The sequence below is a fragment of the Schistocerca serialis genome, chromosome 1, assembly GCF_023864345.2.
Source record: "Schistocerca serialis cubense isolate TAMUIC-IGC-003099 chromosome 1, iqSchSeri2.2, whole genome shotgun sequence".
Lineage (NCBI taxonomy): Eukaryota > Metazoa > Arthropoda > Insecta > Orthoptera > Acrididae > Schistocerca > Schistocerca serialis.
Window position 1 is genome coordinate 519659634 of NC_064638.1, and position 19825 is coordinate 519679458.

A 19825-nucleotide genomic window follows, 5' to 3' on the forward strand; every position below is an offset into this window, starting at 1 on the left:
AATCAAAGGGACCACCAAGATGTGGCATACTTCTACCCAAGCAACTTGGAATGATGCTGTCATACTGTGCTGACTATGTATCAGCCATACCAGACTTACCCATGAGCTTATTTTACATCAAGAGGGCTCCTCCCAATACAGCTGTGCATACCTCATGATACCCATATTCTCAGTGGGGTCTGCTGGCTGATATGAGACAAGCCATGAACCTGTCTACCTTCTTGCCCCAAGATACTTGTGGGTGATGATACAGCAGCTAATACTCATGCATTTCCTGAGGGGTAAGCAGATATTGTAACAGAATGTGATGCATCTAAACATTAGGTGTCAAGGTTCGATGTGGGGAGTACCCCCTGCTACAGTGTATGCCCAAAGTGGCTTCAAGCTACTTTCTTCCACTGCTGCAGTGTATGTTCCATGTGGATTGAAGCTACTTTCTTTCCGCCTTGTCATGCATTTTAAATTTTTATGTACATATTTTATTTATTGAACAACTTAACCCAAAGCTATCTGGTTCCATACAGTTTCCATTTTCTCACAACAGTTCAAATGTACTGATCATGACCATTCTTGGTCTATCCTTCAGTGGCTGGCTACAATTTTAGCTGCTTGGGTTTCCTCACTTCTGACCATCTGACAATCTACCCAAATTTTCAACTGCAGTGAGGTCAGACTCCTGAGCAGACAGTTCTCTTGTTTTGCATTATGTGAATTTCCAGTGAAGCAAGGGACTGATGACTAGTATGTTTACTCCCTTTACACACACAATAATCAGTCATAACTCAGCTTTCCATCTGTGTACTTCATCATACTTTCTATAACTCCCTGGTAATGTGCACACTTTACAAACTTATGACAATCTTATTTTTAATTGCATAGCATAACAAGAATTCTATTTGTTGTAGGCGCAGCATTATTGCATGGATAAACACTTGGAGTATGACAGAGACCTGCCTACGTTGTAAGTATCTATCTTATTTTTCTGTATGAAGGAGTGATGTGTTTATAATCTGGTCTGTGTAAAAGGTGGTGCAGCAAGTGTAAATTTTTCATCTGCCATTGCAGTTATTGTTTTCAATGAGATTGTTTCGTTAATCATTTTACACAATGACATATGTGCAGCTTCTTTATATCCAGATTTCATAGCTTGAAGTAACTTAACAAGTCTGCTTACGTAGACCCCACACATTGTATGTTTAAATATTGTCAGCAGCAGTGTAGAGCTACTTCTATTACTTCCATTTATTTGTCTGCACATTAAAATCCATATTCTGAGATATAAAACTGCTTTTTGGCAGTTTCATTTATATGTTGACTATCAAATATTTCCAATAATCTTAATTTTTATGCAAAATTAAGAATTTCATAATAGTATTTTAAGATCTCCACATGTTTCATCTTGTGGCAGGGCGGTAACAGATTATATTTTTCTCATTCAGAATTAAGAGGTGATAAGTGAATGGGAGTCCCTGTAACCTCACTAATATATAGGGAACAGTCTCCTCCTGTAATTTACAATGTTAAATTTATTTTTCGTTGTATCATTACATGGTTTGATTCTGATTTCCATCTTTCATGGCAATCTTCACTGGCATGTGGCTTTCGGATGTTGCTACACCGTGTGATCAAATGTATCTGGACACCCTCACAAACATAAGTTTTTCATATTAGATGCATTGTGCTGCCACTTACTGCCATGTACTCCATATCAGTGACCTCAGTAGTCACTAGAAATCGTGAGAGCAGAATGGGGTGCTCCACGTAACTCATAGAATTCAAACATGGTCAGGTGTTTGGGTGTCACTTGGGTCATACATCTGTAAATGAAATTTCCACACTCCCAAACATCCCTAGGTCCACTGTTTCCGGTGTGATAGTGAAGTGGAAACGTAAAGAGACATGCACAGCACAAAAGCATACAGGCAGACCTCATCTGTTGACTAACAATCCGCCAACAGTTGAAGAGGTTCATAATGTGTAATAGGCAGACATCTATCCAGACTCACACACATGAATTCCAAGCTGCATCAGGATCCACTGCAAGTACTATGACAGTTGGGCAGGAGGTGAGAAAACTTGAATATCATAGTAGATGGCTGCTCATAAGCCACATGTGTAAGGAGCATTAACATTGGACGATAGAACAGTGGAGAAATGTTGTGTGTAGTGACAAATCACGGTACACACTGCAGCGATCCGATGGCAGGGTGTGGGTATGGCAAATAGGCAGGGGGTGGGTATGGCAAATGCCCGGTGAAGATCTGCCAGCATGTTGTAGTGCCAACAGTAAAATTCGGAGGCGGTAATGTTATGGTGTGGTTGTTTTTTTCATGTAGGGGCTTGCACCCCTTGTTGTTTTGTGTGGAACTATCACAGTACAGGCCTACAGTGATGTTTTAAGCAACTTCTTGCTTCCCACTGTTGAAGACCAATTTGGGGATGGCGATTGCATCTTTGAACACAATAAAGCAACTGTTCATAATGGTGGAGTGGTTACATAACATCCCTGTAATGGACTGTCCTGCACAGAGTCCTGACCTGAATCCTATAGAACACCTCTGGGATGTTTTGGAACGCCAACTTCGTGCCGGGCCTCACTGACCGACATTGATACCTCTGAGTGCAGCACTCTGCGAAGAATGGGCTGCCATTCCCCAAGAAACCTTCCTCCCCCTGCGGGTCCGGGGTAAGAATAGGCCCGAGGTATTCCTGCCTGTCGTAAGAGGCGACTAAAAGGAGTTTCAACCGTTTCGGCCTTCCATGTGATGGTCCCCCTTGGGGTGTGACCTCCATTTTTCAAAATTCTACAGAAGTACGAGCCTTTTGGGGAAGGACGCCTTACGTGGTGTAACACTGGTCCTCAGTGCACTAAGACCTTGGCACTCAGCATTGTACCGGCGTTGTAACCATACCCACTATTCCTCAAATTGGGCCTAAACGCCTGATGGGTTGTACAGGTTACGCCCATAGTGCGTCCCCATCTGCGCCTACGATCATGATGGACTTTCCATGGCACCAGAAATCCAGCACGGTAGCCAGCCCGTTGTGGTGGGGTTGTCATGTACCCTCTAGGTTGTAGCCCCCTGACAACACAGGGATCGTACTGCTGATACCTGAGCTGCACCCTCCCCACGTCGGCCAAGGAGTAGTTGCCCGTCTCCTTGGGGCATCAGGACTCCCGGCAACGGTCATCCTGCCAGGTGGCCCTTGCTGAGGCTGGGTGGCGCCCGTGGGGAGAGCCCCTGGTCGGAGTGGGTGGTATCCGGGCGGAAGTTTCGCAGATGAAACGTCAACACGTATCAGGTCGCTCTGCAGCCGAGTCTTTCAAAAGGAAAGGTACTGTCTCTGGTTCTGGTTCTCCTGCCCTTTCCCCCTTGGCCACTCCCTGGGAGGAGGGACAGGCCCGCCGGCTTGGGGCGAAGTACTTCCCCTGCTATTTGGTATGTTCTCGAACCGATGGGGGGGACGTTCGCCACCTCCAAGCCCATGTTCTTTGTTCAGCATATTGGGAACATCTTCGGGGAAATCGAGGCTCTCAGCAAGATGCGTTCAGGGTCCGTTCTTATAAAGACCACCTCCGCCACACAGTCGGCGGCGCTCCAGGCGTGCGACCGCCTAGGGGACATCCCAGTGTCCATTGTCCCGCATCTGGCACTGAATAGGACGCAGGGGGTTATTTTTCTTCGGGACCTCCTGCTGCAATCTGATGAGGAGCTCAGGGCCAACCTGGAGCACCGAGGCGTGCATTTCGTCCAGCGCAGCCCCAAAGACCGTCGCATCGACACCGGGGCCTTTATCCTTGCCTTCGAGGGGGACGTTCTCCCGGAGAAGGTAAAGTTCATGTGCTACCGGTGCGACGTGCGACCTTACGTCCCGTCTCCTATGCGCTGTTTTCGGTGTTTGCGCTTTGGGCACATGTCGTCACGGTGTGAGGCTGAGCCCCTTTGTGGCGACTGTGGACGTCCTCTTCGTGAGGAACATACATGCACCCCACCACCTCGGTGCGTTAATTGCCCTGGCATCCACTCGCCTAGATCCTCAGACTGCCCCGGATATCAGAAGGAGAAGAAGATACAAGAACTCAAAACTTTGGATCGTCTCTCTTATTCTGAGACCAGGAAGAAATATGACCGCCTCCATCCCGTGCCGTTGACCACTTCGTTTGCCTCAGTTGTGTCCACTCCTTCCGCAGTATCCTCACCCCTATCCTGTCCCCCCTCCGCCTCCCCCCCCCCATCCGGGGTCTCTGCCTCCGCCTCCCAAATCCCTCCCTTCCAAATCCTCCTCTCCCGTGGCCCCCGCCCCCTCTGCCGCTGGGGCCACCCTTCCTCCTCCTCCTCCTCCTCCTCCTCCTCCTCCTCCTCCTCCTCCTCCTCCTCCCCCCCCCCCCTCCATGGGGGAAACATTCCGGACCCCAGCTTCCGAGGTCCGGCATTCCAAAATGGATCCCGCGCGTGAGGATCTTCTTCGGGTCCAGCCCACCATCCCTGTGCCTCCTCGGACTTCCAAGAAGGCCTCCAAGAAGTAGTCTCTATCCCCCTCTCCAGCCCGGCGCATTTCGTCTGACGCTCCATCCGTGAGTCGCTGCTCCCGGCCGTCCTCAGTTTCACCGGGACGCTCTGCTGCCAGGCGCTCAGCTGGCCTCTTGTCGGCAAACGATGCTGCCCCTCCTACACAACCAGGGACAGCGGCCACAGCTGGCAACGACTTGATGGAACAGGATCCGCCTCCCGCCGATTGTTCCCTCGAAACCTGGCCCTCCGCGGCTGTCGAGGTGACCAGCTATTCCCCCGTCTCGTTCCCCCTCTTTTTTGACTAGCGATGGCCTTGTTACATTGTAACATAATAGGTATTCGATCTAATCGGGAGGAATTACAACTGCTCCTCCGCCTGCACTGTCCGCTCGTCCTTGGTCTCCAGGAAACCAAGTTGTGCCTGACTGACCGTATTGCCTTTCCCCACTATACCTCGGAGCGGTATGACCTCACCCTTGTGGACGGTATCCCAGCTCATGGTGGGGTCATGTTGCTCGTTCGGGACGATGTCTATTACCATCCCATCCCATTGACCACCCCACTCCAAGCAATAGCTGTCCATCTTACTCTTTCTGCTTTTACTTTTTCAGTTTGTACCATCTACACTCCCTCGTCATCCGCTGTTAGTCGGGCTGACATGATGCACCTGATTGTTCAGCTTCCCCCGCCGTTTTTATTGTTTGGCGACTTCAATGCCCATCATCCCTTTTGGGGCTCTCCTGCATCCTGTCAAAGAGGTTCACTCTTGGCGGATGTCTTCAACCATCTGTCTTGTCTGCCTCAATACTGGCGCCCCGACTTTCCTCTTGGACTCTACTCATACCTACTCCCACTTGGACCTCTCGATCTGTTCTACCACTCTTGCCCGTCGGTTCGAGTGGTATGTCCTTTCTGACACCTATTTGAGCGACCACTTCCCCTGTGTCGTTCATCTCCTGCACCACGCCCCATCCCCACGTCCTTCGAGCTGGAACATACCGAAAGCTGACTGGGGACTCTACTCCTCCCTGGCGACCTTTCCGGACCACGATTTTCTCAGTTGTGACAGTCAGGTCGAATACCTCACGGCTGATGTTATCAATGCTGCCGAACGTTCCATTCCTTGTACTACCTCTTCTTCACGTCGCGTTTCTGTCCCCTGGTGGAACGAGGCTTGTAGAGACGCTATCCGTGCTCGACGACGTGCTTTACGCACCTTTCGCCGCCATCCTACGTTGGCGAATTTTATTGGATACAAACGACTCCGAGCCCAATGCCGTAGAGTCATCAAAGACAGCAAAAAAGCTTGTTGGGCCTCTTTCACCAGCTCCTTTAACAGTTTTACTCCCTCTTCTGTCGTATGGGGTGGCCTGCGCCAGCTGTCGGGCATTAAGGCCCACTCCTCGGTACCTGGCCTGACCTCAGGTAATGAGGTCCTTGTTGATCCTGTGGCTGTCTCCAACGCCTTCGGCTGGTTTTTCGCGGAGGTTTCAGGCTCCGCCAATTACCACCCTGCCTTCCTTCCCAGGAAAGAGGCAGAAGAGGCTCGGCGACCTTCCTTCCACTCGCTGAATCTGGAAACTTATAATGCCCCCTTTACTATGCGGGAACTCGAACGTGCGCTTGCACTGTCCCGGTCCTCTGCTCCGGGGCCAGATGCCATTCACATTCAGATGCTGGCACACCTTTCTTCGGCGGGCAAAGCTTCCTTCTTCGTACCTACAATCGCATCTGGACCGAAGGTCAGGTCCCCATGCGTTGGCGTGACGCCGTCGTTGTTCCTATACCCAAACCTGGGAAGGATAGACACCTTCCTTCTAGTTACCGCCCCATTTCTCTTACAAGCTGTGTCTGTAAGGTGATGGAGCACATGGTTCATGCTCGGTTAGTCTGGATTCTTGAATCTCGACGGCTACTTACCAATGTCCAATGCGGCTTTCGTCACCGCCGCTCCACTGTTGACCACCTTGTGACCTTGTCGACATTCATCATGAACAACTTTTTGCGAAGGCGCCAAACGGTAGCCGTGTTCTTAGATTTGGAGAAGGCTTATGATACCTGTTGGAGAGGAGTTATCCTCCGCACTATGCACAGGTGGGGCCTACGTGGTCGCCTGCCCCTTTTTATTGATTCCTTTTTAACGGATCGAAAGTTTAGGGTATGTGTGGGTTCCATATTGTCCGACATCTTCCTCCAGGAGAACAGAGTGCCTCAGGGCTTCATCTTGAGCGTAGCCCTTTTTGCCATAGCGATCAATCCAATTATGGATTGCATTCCACCTACTGTCTCAGGCTCTCTCCTTGTCGATGACTTCACGATCTACTGCAGTGCCCAGAGAACATGCCTCCTGGAGCGCTGCCTTCAGCGTTGTCTAGACAGCCTGTACTCGTGGAGTGTGGCAAATGGCTTCCGGTTCTCTGAAGAGAAGACTGTTTGTATCAACTTTTGGCGATATAAAGCGTTGCTTCCGCCATCCTTACATCTCGGTCCCGTTGTTCTCCCATTTGTGGAAACAACTAAGTTTCTAGGGCTCACATTGGACAGGAAACTGTGTTGGTCTCCGCATGTCTCTTATTTGGCGGCCCGTTGTACACGTTCCCTTAATGTCCTCAGAGTTCTTAGTGGTTCATCTTGGGGAGCGGATCGCACTGTCCTGCTTCGCTTGTATCGGTCCATAGTCCAATCGAAGCTGGATTATGGGAGCTTCATCTACTCGTCTACTTGTCTGCTCGGCCATCCCTCTTACGCCGTCAGAGAGGGTGAGAGCCCGACACCACCTTGGCTCCAGTCTCCGGTTCATATTTATCTCGACCTCAGCTCACTCCCGAAGGAGGGTACTCCAGCTGCAGTGTATTGCTCACGGTTTGTTGAACTTTGTGCTCGACTTGCCGGTCACACCTTTATTTACACCGATGGCTCCAAAACTGATGATGGTGTCGGCTGTGCCTTTGTCGTCGGGGCTGCCACCTTTAAATACCGGCTCCTCAACCAATGTGCCAGCTTTACGGCCGAGCTTTTTGCTCTGCATCAGGCCATACAGTATGCCCGCCGCCACCGCCATTCATCGTGTGTACTCTGCTCTGACTCACTCAGTGCTCTTCAGAGCCTTGGAGCTCCCTACCCGGTCCATCCCTTGGTTCAACGGATACAGCAGTCCCTCCATTCTTTCACTGATAATGGTTCTCCTGTCCGCTTTCTGTGGGTTCCCGGACATGTAGGAGTGCCTGGGAATGAGGCTGCGGATGCTGCAGCCAAGGCTGCAGTCCTCCTGCCTCGGCCAGCCTCCCATTGTGTCCCGTCATCTGACGTTCGTGGGGATGTTTGTAAGAGGCTTGTGTCGTTGTGGTGGGATGCTTGGTCATCCCTCCAAGGAAACAAGCTCCGGGCAGTAAAACCACTCCCAACTGCTTGGACAACCTCCTCCCGACCATCTCGGCGAGAGGAGGTCCTGCTGACCCAGTTGCAGATTGGGCATTGCCGGTTTAGCCACCGCTACCTGCTCTCCGGTGACCCAGCCCCGCAGTGCCCTTGTGGTCAGGCATTAACAGTGCGCCATGTTTTATTGTTGTGTCCCCGTTTTAGTCAATCTCGTGTTGTCCTGTCCCTGCCATCTACTTTATAGGCTATTTTAGCTGATGACCCTCGATCAGCTGCTCGTGTTCTGCATTTTATAACTTTGACTGGCTTGTCCGACGACATCTAACTATTTTACATATTTTATCTGCATCTTTATCAAACCTTTCTGGTCCCCCCCCCCCCTCCGCTTGAGTTTTACTAGATTCCATGTGCTCTAGTAACTGTGACTGGGCGCTAATGACCTCAGTAGTTGAGCGCCCTTAAACCCCACCAAAAAAAAAAAAAACTTCCAGCACCTGATTGAACGTATGCCTGCTGGAGTGGATGTTGTCACCAAGGCTAAGGGTGGGCCAACACCATATTGAATTCCAGCATTATCGGTGGAGGGCACCACAAACTTGTCATTTTCAGCCAGTGTCTGGGTACTTTCGATCACATAGTGTACTTATATAACTTTGTTTTGCTCTCTTTAAAAGGAGTGAAAGTTTAATGTGGTAGGATTAATTGCTCCTCCTTATATCAAGTGCAGTTAAAAATATATTGGGGTTTCTTTGAAACATCAGCATAAAACTACATTATTGCAGATATCATTTGTCCTTTCAAGTCAGTGACAGTTTGCAGAATATTTCACGGCTGTTAAGTTGCATCAAATAAGTTTGAATAACAGTAAATCATAGTAGTAGTAAAGAAAATTGCTCACTGCTTTTGAGAAAAACTTAATCTCGTGTACAAAATATATAAGAATATGGCAGACTGACTGTCACTCATAATTTTAAATGATGTCCATTACTTGATGTATCTTCTTAAAACAAACTTGTTATTAAACATTTGTTTTTTGGGTCATCTGGGTAGCAAAAAATCATCTTGAAATCTTGCTTTAACCATAAATTAAACAGCATTAACGTGTATAGATATCCTTACAGCCTCTTTTTCGTGTGATGAACAAATTCACCTTATACCTGATACCAATACTGCAGTTTTCGATTGGTTACAGAAGTGTATGAAGAGTTGAATGATGACTGGCTCTTCATGGAAGCGTGCTTTTTTCTTACCCATTATGCAAAAAGTTAATTTGCTTGAAGACAAGCAATTATTGGTCATCGGTTGTGCATAATCGAGGACAGTTGAATCTGTTTTTCTGAATTTTCACTAATTAGACCATGCTCTGTGTTTTTCCTAGCTGGCAATGTTGGAATTTCCATTCAGTAAAACACAATCTCGAAGAGGAGTGTTTTGTGTTTGTTAAGGGCAACCAAAAATTGAGATTTTTCTCAATGTTTTGCACCAGCCGAAGTTGTAGTCAATAAAGTTGAGTCAGTTTACATAGGAATAATTACTTCTTAATGTTTATCTTGAAACTGGTGCCAGTTTTAAATTATGTAACTGCCTACAACATACTTATTGCTCTCCCATTTTACATTCAGAATGTTTCTTTTTTGTGGGGAAATGTTAGAGCTACACAGTTGGCATAGAATTCTGGACATTATTTTGCCATAAATTCCAAAGAAATTTTGTAGTAGTAGCAGGGTAGAAGATAATGATTCTTGCTAAATTCAAATGCCAAAGATGCTTGACCTTGTGGACACCATTGTTTGGACAGAAATACTCCTCTTTCATATGCACCACCTTCAAATCTAGTTCAGAACGAATAGTTTGAATTCATTTTCTGGCTGTAGAAGGCAGAACTGTAGAGCTTACTAGTCTTGAAATAATGCTCTATTTTATTTGGTGCTTCAAACTGCCTGGTTTTAATAACTCTTTAAGCTGTACCAGTTGATACTGATTGACACAGCAACCTGCGAATACTCAGGAGAGAGTCCAAACCATCCAGCACCATCTTCTGCTTCAGTCAGTGAGAAGTATTCATTGTGATACATGCTAGTGTGCACTCAAATCAGGTAAAGGGCAAGTTGTAGCAAACAAGGAGACCTACATGGTACTCCTAGGCCCAGTGAACCTTTGCTGGCAGTGTTGCCAGTAAGTAAACTGGCTGGGGGTTATGGCTGATTGTGGCTGGTTAAATAAAAAAATCTAACATTGTTTCACTACTTTGTCACAGATGAAATGGACTAGACCAGGCTAGATGTAAGACTTAGGCTTTTGAATTGCTTAGGTTTTTATTCCTGATGGTGAATTCATCAGCTAGCACAGTAGCCATATAGCAGCAGCAGTAACAGTATTTTTTCATAGGTTATTTTACAGTAATTTTACAAAATGTTGTAGGACACTTTGTTTTACAGAAATGTAAAATTATAGTACAACATGATTAGTTACCACTATCAGGAGCCATTTAACGTCAGTTGCCGTATAGAGGCCACCTTTAAACTGTCATGCAAGTTTCCCAATGTAATTTACCCACCTTTCATTAGGTCAAAATCTTGGGTGCTTCTTATGATGTCTTGCTACCTGCATTTCATTTTTATAGTACCGTAATTATATCTTCTTGATTGTTCCCTGGTACATTTTTCTTGTCCTGCCTCTCATAGTAATTCGTAACATTTCGTTACTGACCAACCCTCAGTTTTTGATTTAGAAAACCATGTTACACTGCCACAAGACACACAGATTCCAAACATGCTTTTCATGCATATTAGAAGCTACATTTTTAAATCTGCATTTAGTTTCTATAATGTTGTTTAGATGACATTTTTTTCCCTTGTCTGCCAAGTTGCCCTCTTAAACTGTACTATGTAAAAAAATCTACTACACTGGTTCTATAACTTGTTAATTTTTGCTATTTTCCTTTTGATATATTGTTTGTACATTATTTTAGTTAATTATGTTCTGATTTCCAGGCCTCCTTTAAATTGAACTGTTTTTCCTTTGTTGCTGTATTTGTCTCCACTAGATGCAAATGCCATATTTTATGTACTATAATGTTATGGACTAAGAGATGCACCTTAATTTTAAGCAATTTTTTAGGAAAATACTTTTACCATTTATTAGAGTGCAAAGCCAGAATAAAAAAAATTAGTTTACAAAACCAAACTGATGTCACACTTCTTGAAAGATTCAAGAATGTCTTCTCTCACTCTAGGCCATGACTGTTTTATTTAGTGACACTTGTTTGATGGTAGGTCTTTTTAAATTTCCCTTCAGCTTGCATTCATGTTCAGTTTCATCCATCATCCATTTGTTCCATTCTTCTCATATACACTGTACGTGGTTTATTTATCAAGACAGCAAGAGGTTGCAGTTTTGAAGTAAGTCATCCTGGAATAACAGCAAGTTCTGTATTTCTCTGTCTCTCTTTTTCTTTCATGGAATTTTTCAAGTTGCTACTGAATTACACAAGAAAACTCTTCTTTATTAAAGCACCTTTCCTTGTCTCCCACATCCCTTATCTAAAATTTCATACCAGCATCGTCTATCAAACCCTTGTCATGTACGAACACCACCACCTGGTCGTATTTAAAGAGGATTCAGCATATTTAGCACTTGAAAGTGACCAGTGGATTATGTTTAGTGCTGTCAGCACAACATGGAAGGACAACAATGTAGTATGTATTTTCATGTCCCCTCGTTCTGATGGTTTTAGCAGCTTTCAGGGCATCAGTTCTGTTACTCGGCACATCAAAAGTCAGAGGAGTTCCATCTATATTTGCTATTTGGCTTTGTTCCATACTGTTTTTCGTTTGATGTTGAATAATAAAGCAATGGAAAGATATTTTCTCTTTATTGTCTTGTGGCATTTTCTGAGATATTTATGTTTTGGTTCACATTCTAAGACTGTGAGGCTTCATAAACCTGTAGCACCAACTAACTCCACCCATAGTCTGTCAAGTTGCAATGTAGTGCTAGCCTATGAGCATGCATTTGAGTCATTTTTGTATTAATTCCAATGCATTTGAGTCATTTTTGTATTAATTCCAATGCATTTGAGCCATTTTTGTATTAATTCCAATGCATTTGAGTCATTTTTGTATTAATTCCAATGCATTTGAGTCATTTTTGTATTAATTCCAATGCATTTGAGTCATTTTTGTATTAATTCCAATGCATTTGAGTCATTTTTGTATTAATTCCAATGCATTTTTGACAGTGTTCCTAAATCCATTTCAGTAGGTCATCTTGTAGTTTCGGCCATTTTGCACTCAGTCCTCTATTTGCAGATTTAATCTTTCTCATTGTTTTCAGTACTTTACTAGTCTGCCAATTGCGAATGGTTTCTTTGGTAGGTGGAGGGCCGAAATGTCGCTCATCTGCTCTTTCCATGTTGTTCTGCATATGCTATTACTTTTGGAAATATATAGCCCAGATCATATGAATATCTATTTTTTCCATTACGAAACTAGCTACTAACAAAAATATTGCACTGTTAACTGATAACACAAATCACTTTAAATTCAAGTTCACTGGTACTATAGACTGCAGTGATACATCGTAGGCTGGACAGTGGTCTAGGTTTATGATGGCAGGGTGGGAGGGAGACAGTGTTAGAAAGGTTGTAAATCCCCACAACGCATGTTAGTCACATTGGTATGCTGCTTCTGCCAGTTGAATCCAATGTTGCCAGATATTGATAAGTTTCATGCAGCATCAAATATATGGCCATTTTTAAGACTGGTGGGAGTTTTAAATCAAACATTAGACCTTTTTATATTAATTCAGAGTGAAAGACGCACCTCAGTTTTGGAGGCAATTTTTTAAAGAGAAAAAAATGTCTTGTAGTCCATACGGTAGTACAATGACGTCAACAAAGTAATGGTAGATATATATTCCAATAACATATTCCACCTTCATTCTTCCAGAATGAATATCTGAGAACTTCATCATCTGGGACTGTTGTCAGTTTTTGTGCTTGATTTCTTTCAGTTTGGAATGTCTTGCTACCCTGTTGAAGCCCAATGAAAGCTTGCTTAGCATTGAGACACACACACACACACACACACACACACACACACACACACACACACACACACACACACACACACACATTCTTCATTATATTAACATATGTTGGAAAAGGCCTGTCAGACTTGCTGGAGAACACACGTGTCACACAGTGTACAGATGTGGCTTCAGAGGCAGGATGTCCCACTTCATTCCAGAGTTTTTAAAAAAAAACACATTTCTAATGCACACTTTCGTTGGCTCTATTGAACACTTTTTCAGAACAATGTACCTCAAGATGTGGTGCTGACCATACCTTACTTGCTACAGCATACTACCCCATTGTTGATCTTCTACCACCAGGCCTCTCTAGCACTCTGTTCACTCAGGCAGTGAATTGAGAACTGTCTCGACCCGTTTGCTCATGGAGAATAAAAATAGTTTCCATATTTCCTGTGAAAAATCTATCTGTAAAACTGTCTGGTCATGAAATGAGTTCGTTCCACAATCCTTACATATGATCCAACTGCTCTTTTGTATCTTGAAACTGCAAAATTGTGGGAGTTAACATTTAAAAAAGTATGTATTTATTCTCATATGAGGTCTGTTCAAAAAATTCCAGAACTTTGTCCACAAAATTTTTTCTATGCTTACCTTTACTTATTGTGTGTGGTCTCCTTCGAAGTAATCTCCTCCACAACTGATACCACTCCCAACATGTCTGGAAGCAGTCTTGGTAAGTCTCCTGCTGGGACGTGTAAGGTGCCACATGCAAATTTTCTTTCATCTCATCTGCCATTACAAATCTTCATCCTTTCAACAGGTTATGAACTTTGGAAATAGTCTCCAGGGGACTGGAGACTATGGAGGATGAGGCAGCACAGTGATTTCATTTTTTGTGCAATAGTATAGTCATGCAGCAACAAGGATGAATGCACATAAGCATTATTTTGATGCAAGGGCGTGGAATTGTCTCACCACATTCCTTCGCACATTTTCTCGCAGGTGTTGCAACACAGACTGATAGTACTATCGATTAACAGCTCATCCCTGCAGCATGAATGCATGATGAATTAATGCTTCAAAATCAAATAAAACTATCGGCATGGCTTTCACCTGACCTGACGAGCTTTTTTTGGTCTTCGGAAATCTTTCCCGACTCATTGTGAAGATAGAACCTTGGTCTAAATATCATAACCATAGACCCACATCTCATCACCAGTTATTATTCTCTTAAGGAACATCTCATTCTCATTCATGTGATCCAAAAACTCTTCACAGATTGTGAGGCGAAGGCCTTTCTGGTCTGGACTCATGAGCCATGGGACAAACTTGGCTGAAACACAATGCATTCAGAGATGCTGTGTCATAATTTCATAAAATTATGAAATGTTACATTCTTCTGCAATCTCTGTCAGTCTGTCTTAGATTGGCATGCACAATTTCATTGACATTCCTGACATCAGTAGACGTCCAAGGGTATCGTGAATGAGGTCATCTTTAACTTCCATCTGCCCATTTTTAAACCATGGGAACCATTTGTAACACTGAGTACGGCTTAAGCCCTCATCACTGTAGGCTTCCTGATCATTTAATGTGTGTCTGTAAAGGCTTTCTTGAGGTTCACGCAAAATTTAATGCAGATCTGTTGCTCTTCTAACTTTACCATCTTGAAATTCACAAACTGTGTGATAAAACATTCTTCGTTATATAGTGCTGAACAATAACTGACATACAACAGTGAAACTTCTGGCAGTTACACATTAAACACAGGTGTGTGCAGGGATGCAAACTGCATTTTGTTCAAACACACCATTGGCACAAAATTACGAATGTTCCAGAATATTTTGAGCAGACCGTGTATACCCTACCTGACAGATCGCTGTGTCCAGTTTCTGAATGTCCTACAGCTTCCATGTGGCATGTCGTGGAGAGTGGACTTGGACAGTCCTTAATTTGTATCAATGCTTAGTATACTTGAAACTAGGTGACAGATATATCCTATATTCATCTGCACGACTGTCCAACTTAAATCACCATAACAAGATTCATGGTCGTGGGATCAGTTTGTCCACCAGTGCATTTCCCACCAGTCTGTTTTTGAGTCTCTATGTGGAAGCTGACAGACTACTGCTGTCATTATGGAGTGATGTTCTCCTTTGCAGATACACTTGGCAATTGTACCCTGTCCAGCTACCCATCTTGAGCTTATCTGATAACTCTGTCGACTGCCAGTATGAGGCAAGTCCTGCTTCTTTGTTGCTTTCTGGAGTTCACTTTCATATTCTGCCTTGAAAGCTTCACCTTGTGTTACTGGCTACTTTCCTGATTGAGAGTTGTATCCCTCCCCCCTGCGATTTGAGCAGACGTCTGTGCCCCTTGTGATTTACCCCACATTCAAATGACACTACTTCGGCTTCCATCACTCACTTGGTATTTCTGGAGCTTCACATGCAGCTGGCGAGATAGCACATTCATTCACATTGAGTGGATCTACAAATATACACGGTGTAGGATGTACATTTGCTAGTGAAGAGCATTTTGTGTGTCGCCTTTTAGACCAGTATTCAATTTTTACTGCAGGGCTTGTTACCCATTATCAGTGCACCCTGTACATCGGGTGACACAGATTCTTTAAATGTATGTTCAGATTCCCTCAGTGCTCTCTAGAGCCTCTGTGCTCTGTATAATTGTCAGCAGTAGACACACTCAAGCAAGCACAACTTGCACACGTGTGTGTGTGTGTGTGTGTGTGTGTGTGTGTGTGTCTACTGCTGACAAAGGCCTTAATGGTCGAAAGCTATGATTGTGTGAATCTTTCTATTGTGCCTATTGCAGCTCAGCATCTCTGCTATATGGTGAGTAGCAACTTTCCTTCTCTTGTATTGTTACATTCCATCCTGGATTTTCCATTGTTTAATGTAAGAAAACATTTATTTGAGTTATTTATGTAAAACACTCCTTTTCTCAAGAGCACTGATAAAATTTCAGCAATGTCATGTTTAAATGACAAATGTATTCCTATGCAGAATTTAGGATTGAATGTCAAAAGCATAGTGATTAAATTTAACTCATGTGTTCTGGTTATTAAGAGCTGTAATAGTATGCATCATTTTTTTAAAGTGAAATGTGTATTGTATAAAGTGTATTGTTAGTATTACATAATAATGAAAACCACTCAATCAGTATCCTTCTTGTTTTAACTTATCAGTGGTCCACATCGTCCACTCTGGCCAATCTATGGAGAATATAAGTTTGTTCCAAGGCAGAGGTGGTTGCATAGCTTGGAGGTAAATATGCTACCAAGGTAGTGGTTCTATCTAGCAATTAACATTTGTTGTTCTTATAATTGGCTTATTGCTTTCTTGTCAGCATGGTGGTATTGTAATGCTTTACCACCCTTGTGCTGATCCATCAGAGGTAGAAGCACTTAAACAGTTGGTAAAGAACTGTCTTCGAAGACATATTATTTCTCCATATAACTTGTTGGATTCCAAACGTGTAAGTACATAATTCTGGCTTAACTTAAATTCACTAATTTTCGGTCATTAGTAGTAACTGTTAAAGGAATAAAATATGTTGCGTAGTTGGGTAATAATCCATATGCTTTTGTCGATTAGTGTTAAATTTGTTTACACTGTATTTAAACATATGATACTGATTACATATTTGTATAATTCATTTGTGTGGTTAAAATGTTTATAGCCATTGGCTTTACTTGCTTGGGGATGGCGAATGACGTTTTCTGCAGTGCAACCACAAATTGTTCAAAGATTCATTAAAATGCACGCTCTCAAAGGCCCTGAACGTATTGCTACAGAAGGCCAGTATGATGCACTTTTGGAAAACATGGCAGAAGTTGTATCAGATTTTGAAGACAGTGATCTCTGCCCGAATCAGTGAGATGGTAGGTAGAAATACTGCAGTAAGTTTTACCAGTATTCTGTTAGGTTTTATGAAAAATGTTACATATTCATTTACACACTAGAAATTTTTTATGGCTTAAAATTATGTTGCTTGCATTTGAGATTTTCTTTCCCCAGTCTAGAAATTTCCCTTTTGTTGATCTCAAGGTTTTTTTGTTAAATGTGATGTATTGTACTGATATTGCTTACTGTAAAAACTGTAACTTTTTATTTTTCAGGACTGCCCCCTCTGTTTCTGCAGATTTGACAATTTGTGCTAGTCAGCTTTTATAAAGCATCACTTTTGAGTTGATATGCTTTGTAACTAGGTGCCCCATACTTTAAAGAAGAGTCGTAATGAAATTTTATCTCCTAAATGAGATGAAAATATAAACAGGGTGTTCCAAAATTCCTATTAAATAATTCTATGGGTTGATGTAGGCGTTACAGTTAAGCATAGGAACTATTCTGTAATTTTTAACTGACCTGTGTGGTTTTAACCCTTGCACTGCTACTGATATTTCTTTAGGTAGTTAATTACAAAAACTGCTAAATATGACCTCCATGTTTGCTGCCCAAATAAAATACGCACAAACTTCTTCTACAGTCAGGTGTAAAGTGAATCATTTCTGCCATATTCAAAGCCTGTCCAGCTATTTTCAGTTGACTAGGAGTTTTTGTAAAACATTTGCTGATGTACCCATACACAAAAAAATAGACAAAATCAAAAGTAGGTTCCATGGTGGCCAAGCATGAGGTTCACATGAACTTGGTGTCCCTTGAACACAGCATAGATTTTTTGCGCAGGTTCTGCAAAATATATGTGCATACTTCAAAGTTGAATATTCAGTAACATACCATCCAAGAGCTCTACTAGAACTTCCTGCAGGAGAATAAAGTGCTTTTGGATCATTAGACGGAGAGATCTATGGCCCATACACTCATTGAAGATACTTGTCCATACATTGAAGCTGAAAGTGTGCTGAAATCTGTCTGAGCACTTCATGTGAGTCCAGGAAATCTTCAGATGTTACATCAACAATAACAATGATCAGAATGGCATCTACGTACAAACTAAGGCAGTATCACTGGACATATGGTGTTGGAAATTTCACACGTCACTGGATAACATTTTATCTGCAATGTCCCCTCTGGAACTTCTAAATGTGTAAAATTGGAAATATGGTACACGCTGTGTTTTCAGTGATGTGTTCCTGTATCTTACTGTTTTACTTTCATTCTGATATATTTGTGAATAGTCAGTGTTACAGCATATTATTTACTGGAACATAAGCAACAATTTTTTTCTGGCAAATCATTCCATGTACATTCTGTTCTGTATGTCTGTACTTCATTTATGTGGCCTATGCTTTTATCATTAAACATGTTACTAATCTAGAATTTGGAACTTAATCTGATTAATAACATTTTTTTATTTGCCAATTTCCCTTCTATAAACTAATACTTGCAATACCAGGTAATCTTCTACACATCACACTATAAAAGCGAAAGAATTGGTCATGGACATGAGCAGTATTGCTTTAAAGGAGAGAGAACCATCTGAACAGCTTAGTGATATCACAGTTAATGGAACAAGATTCTTATTCGAGAGCTAAGTCGTTACTTACCATTCTCCATTCAGTTACCTTTATTTATGATTTCTTTGCCATCCCTAAATCATTTAAGGTGACTGCCAGAGCAGTTGCAGTTTAGTACCTTCAAAATCAGTCCAGTCCAGGATTTTCTCTAGTGACCTCAGTGGCAGTGTCATGTTAAAATTAAACCTTCATTCTTGAAGTCTAATAATCAGTATTTAATAAAATAAGAGCACTGGTAGAATATGTTATGAGCAAGGGCACCGCTTAACTGAACTGAGAGTAACACGTGTGCACAACTAAGGCAGAAACTACTGTGGTAGTTCAGTTTTCACCCTTTTGTTCATCGGATAACCTGCCCATCTAATACACTTTGCAACACTCGAACACCACTTCAAAAGCTAACCACATTGTCTGTTTGCCCACTGCAACCCTTTCTTTTGTATTCAGTTCTCTCTCTGTGTGTGTGTGTGTGTGTGTGTGTGTGTGTGTGTGTGTGTGTGTGTGTGTGTGTGTGTTGCTCTTTTGTTGGCATAAGACTGGACATAGTGTTGCTTATTTTACAAATCTTTACACCAGTTACTCTGGGCCAGTGCACATAAAATATATATGCAGCAGGAGTGAATAGGAAGAATGTTGTGGAAAGCAAAGAACAGCATATTTTGCAGAGGGCTCTTAGGATCTGGGAATTATTGCTCATGTTATTACACATTTCGCACTTACTGGTACTCTTCAGAGTTTAAATCTGATTTGATTGCAATTCAGGAAACAAAGAATTTTCATGTACAGTGCCTCCATGTCTTGGCTTAATAGTGGATGTATATATCCCAGTGCAAAGGCATTCAAGCATCCCTTTAACAAAATAAACATTAGCTTATCCTACAATTTACTTACCTAGTTTCAAGGATTGAAAATTCTTTATAGCCACTTGTAGTGGTGTAAAACACCTGGGCATTTAAAAGTTGGGGCAAATGCTCAAAATTCCCAGGCATTTATGCATTTTAGAGATTCGAAAAATCTGCTTGAGACTTAGGTGAGAGTTATTGGGAGTAATAAATTGGATTCTTACATATTTGATTCTTGGGGTATTGCATAAGAAGACACTCAAGTATAAAAGTAATTTTTGAAATAAAGTATACTTTATGTTACATAGTTAGTCTTTAGGTAGTACTTCTACTTATACTATAGCACTGCAAAAAACTAAAAGGTTGTTCTCAATCACTGTACCTAACTCGAGCACTGTTTTCGAACTCTGAGGGCTCTTGAAATACTTTTTATATGCTTTCCCATGTTGTTTGAATGTGACTGTATTCCTTTAAATAATATTTACAAGATACTCATTTCCAATGTAAATTAAAAAAGCTCCTAACAGGTACCTTTCTCTTAACCTTCTTGCAGCTGT

General features: G+C 42.7%; 1 protein-coding gene across 1 annotated transcript in view; it reads left to right on the forward strand.

Moving 5' to 3' along the window:
- Window positions 1-18229, forward strand: part of LOC126474360 (uncharacterized) — a 38461-nt gene extending 20232 nt beyond the window's left edge. The window contains exons 3-7 of the mRNA XM_050101829.1: window positions 906-961; window positions 16135-16213; window positions 16296-16424; window positions 16629-16830; window positions 17068-18229. Of these exons, the coding sequence (XP_049957786.1) occupies window positions 906-961; window positions 16135-16213; window positions 16296-16424; window positions 16629-16826 (462 nt within the window). The 3' untranslated portion in view covers window positions 16827-16830; window positions 17068-18229. The remainder of the gene's footprint in view (window positions 1-905; window positions 962-16134; window positions 16214-16295; window positions 16425-16628; window positions 16831-17067) is intronic.
- Window positions 18230-19825: the final 1596 nt, after the last annotated feature.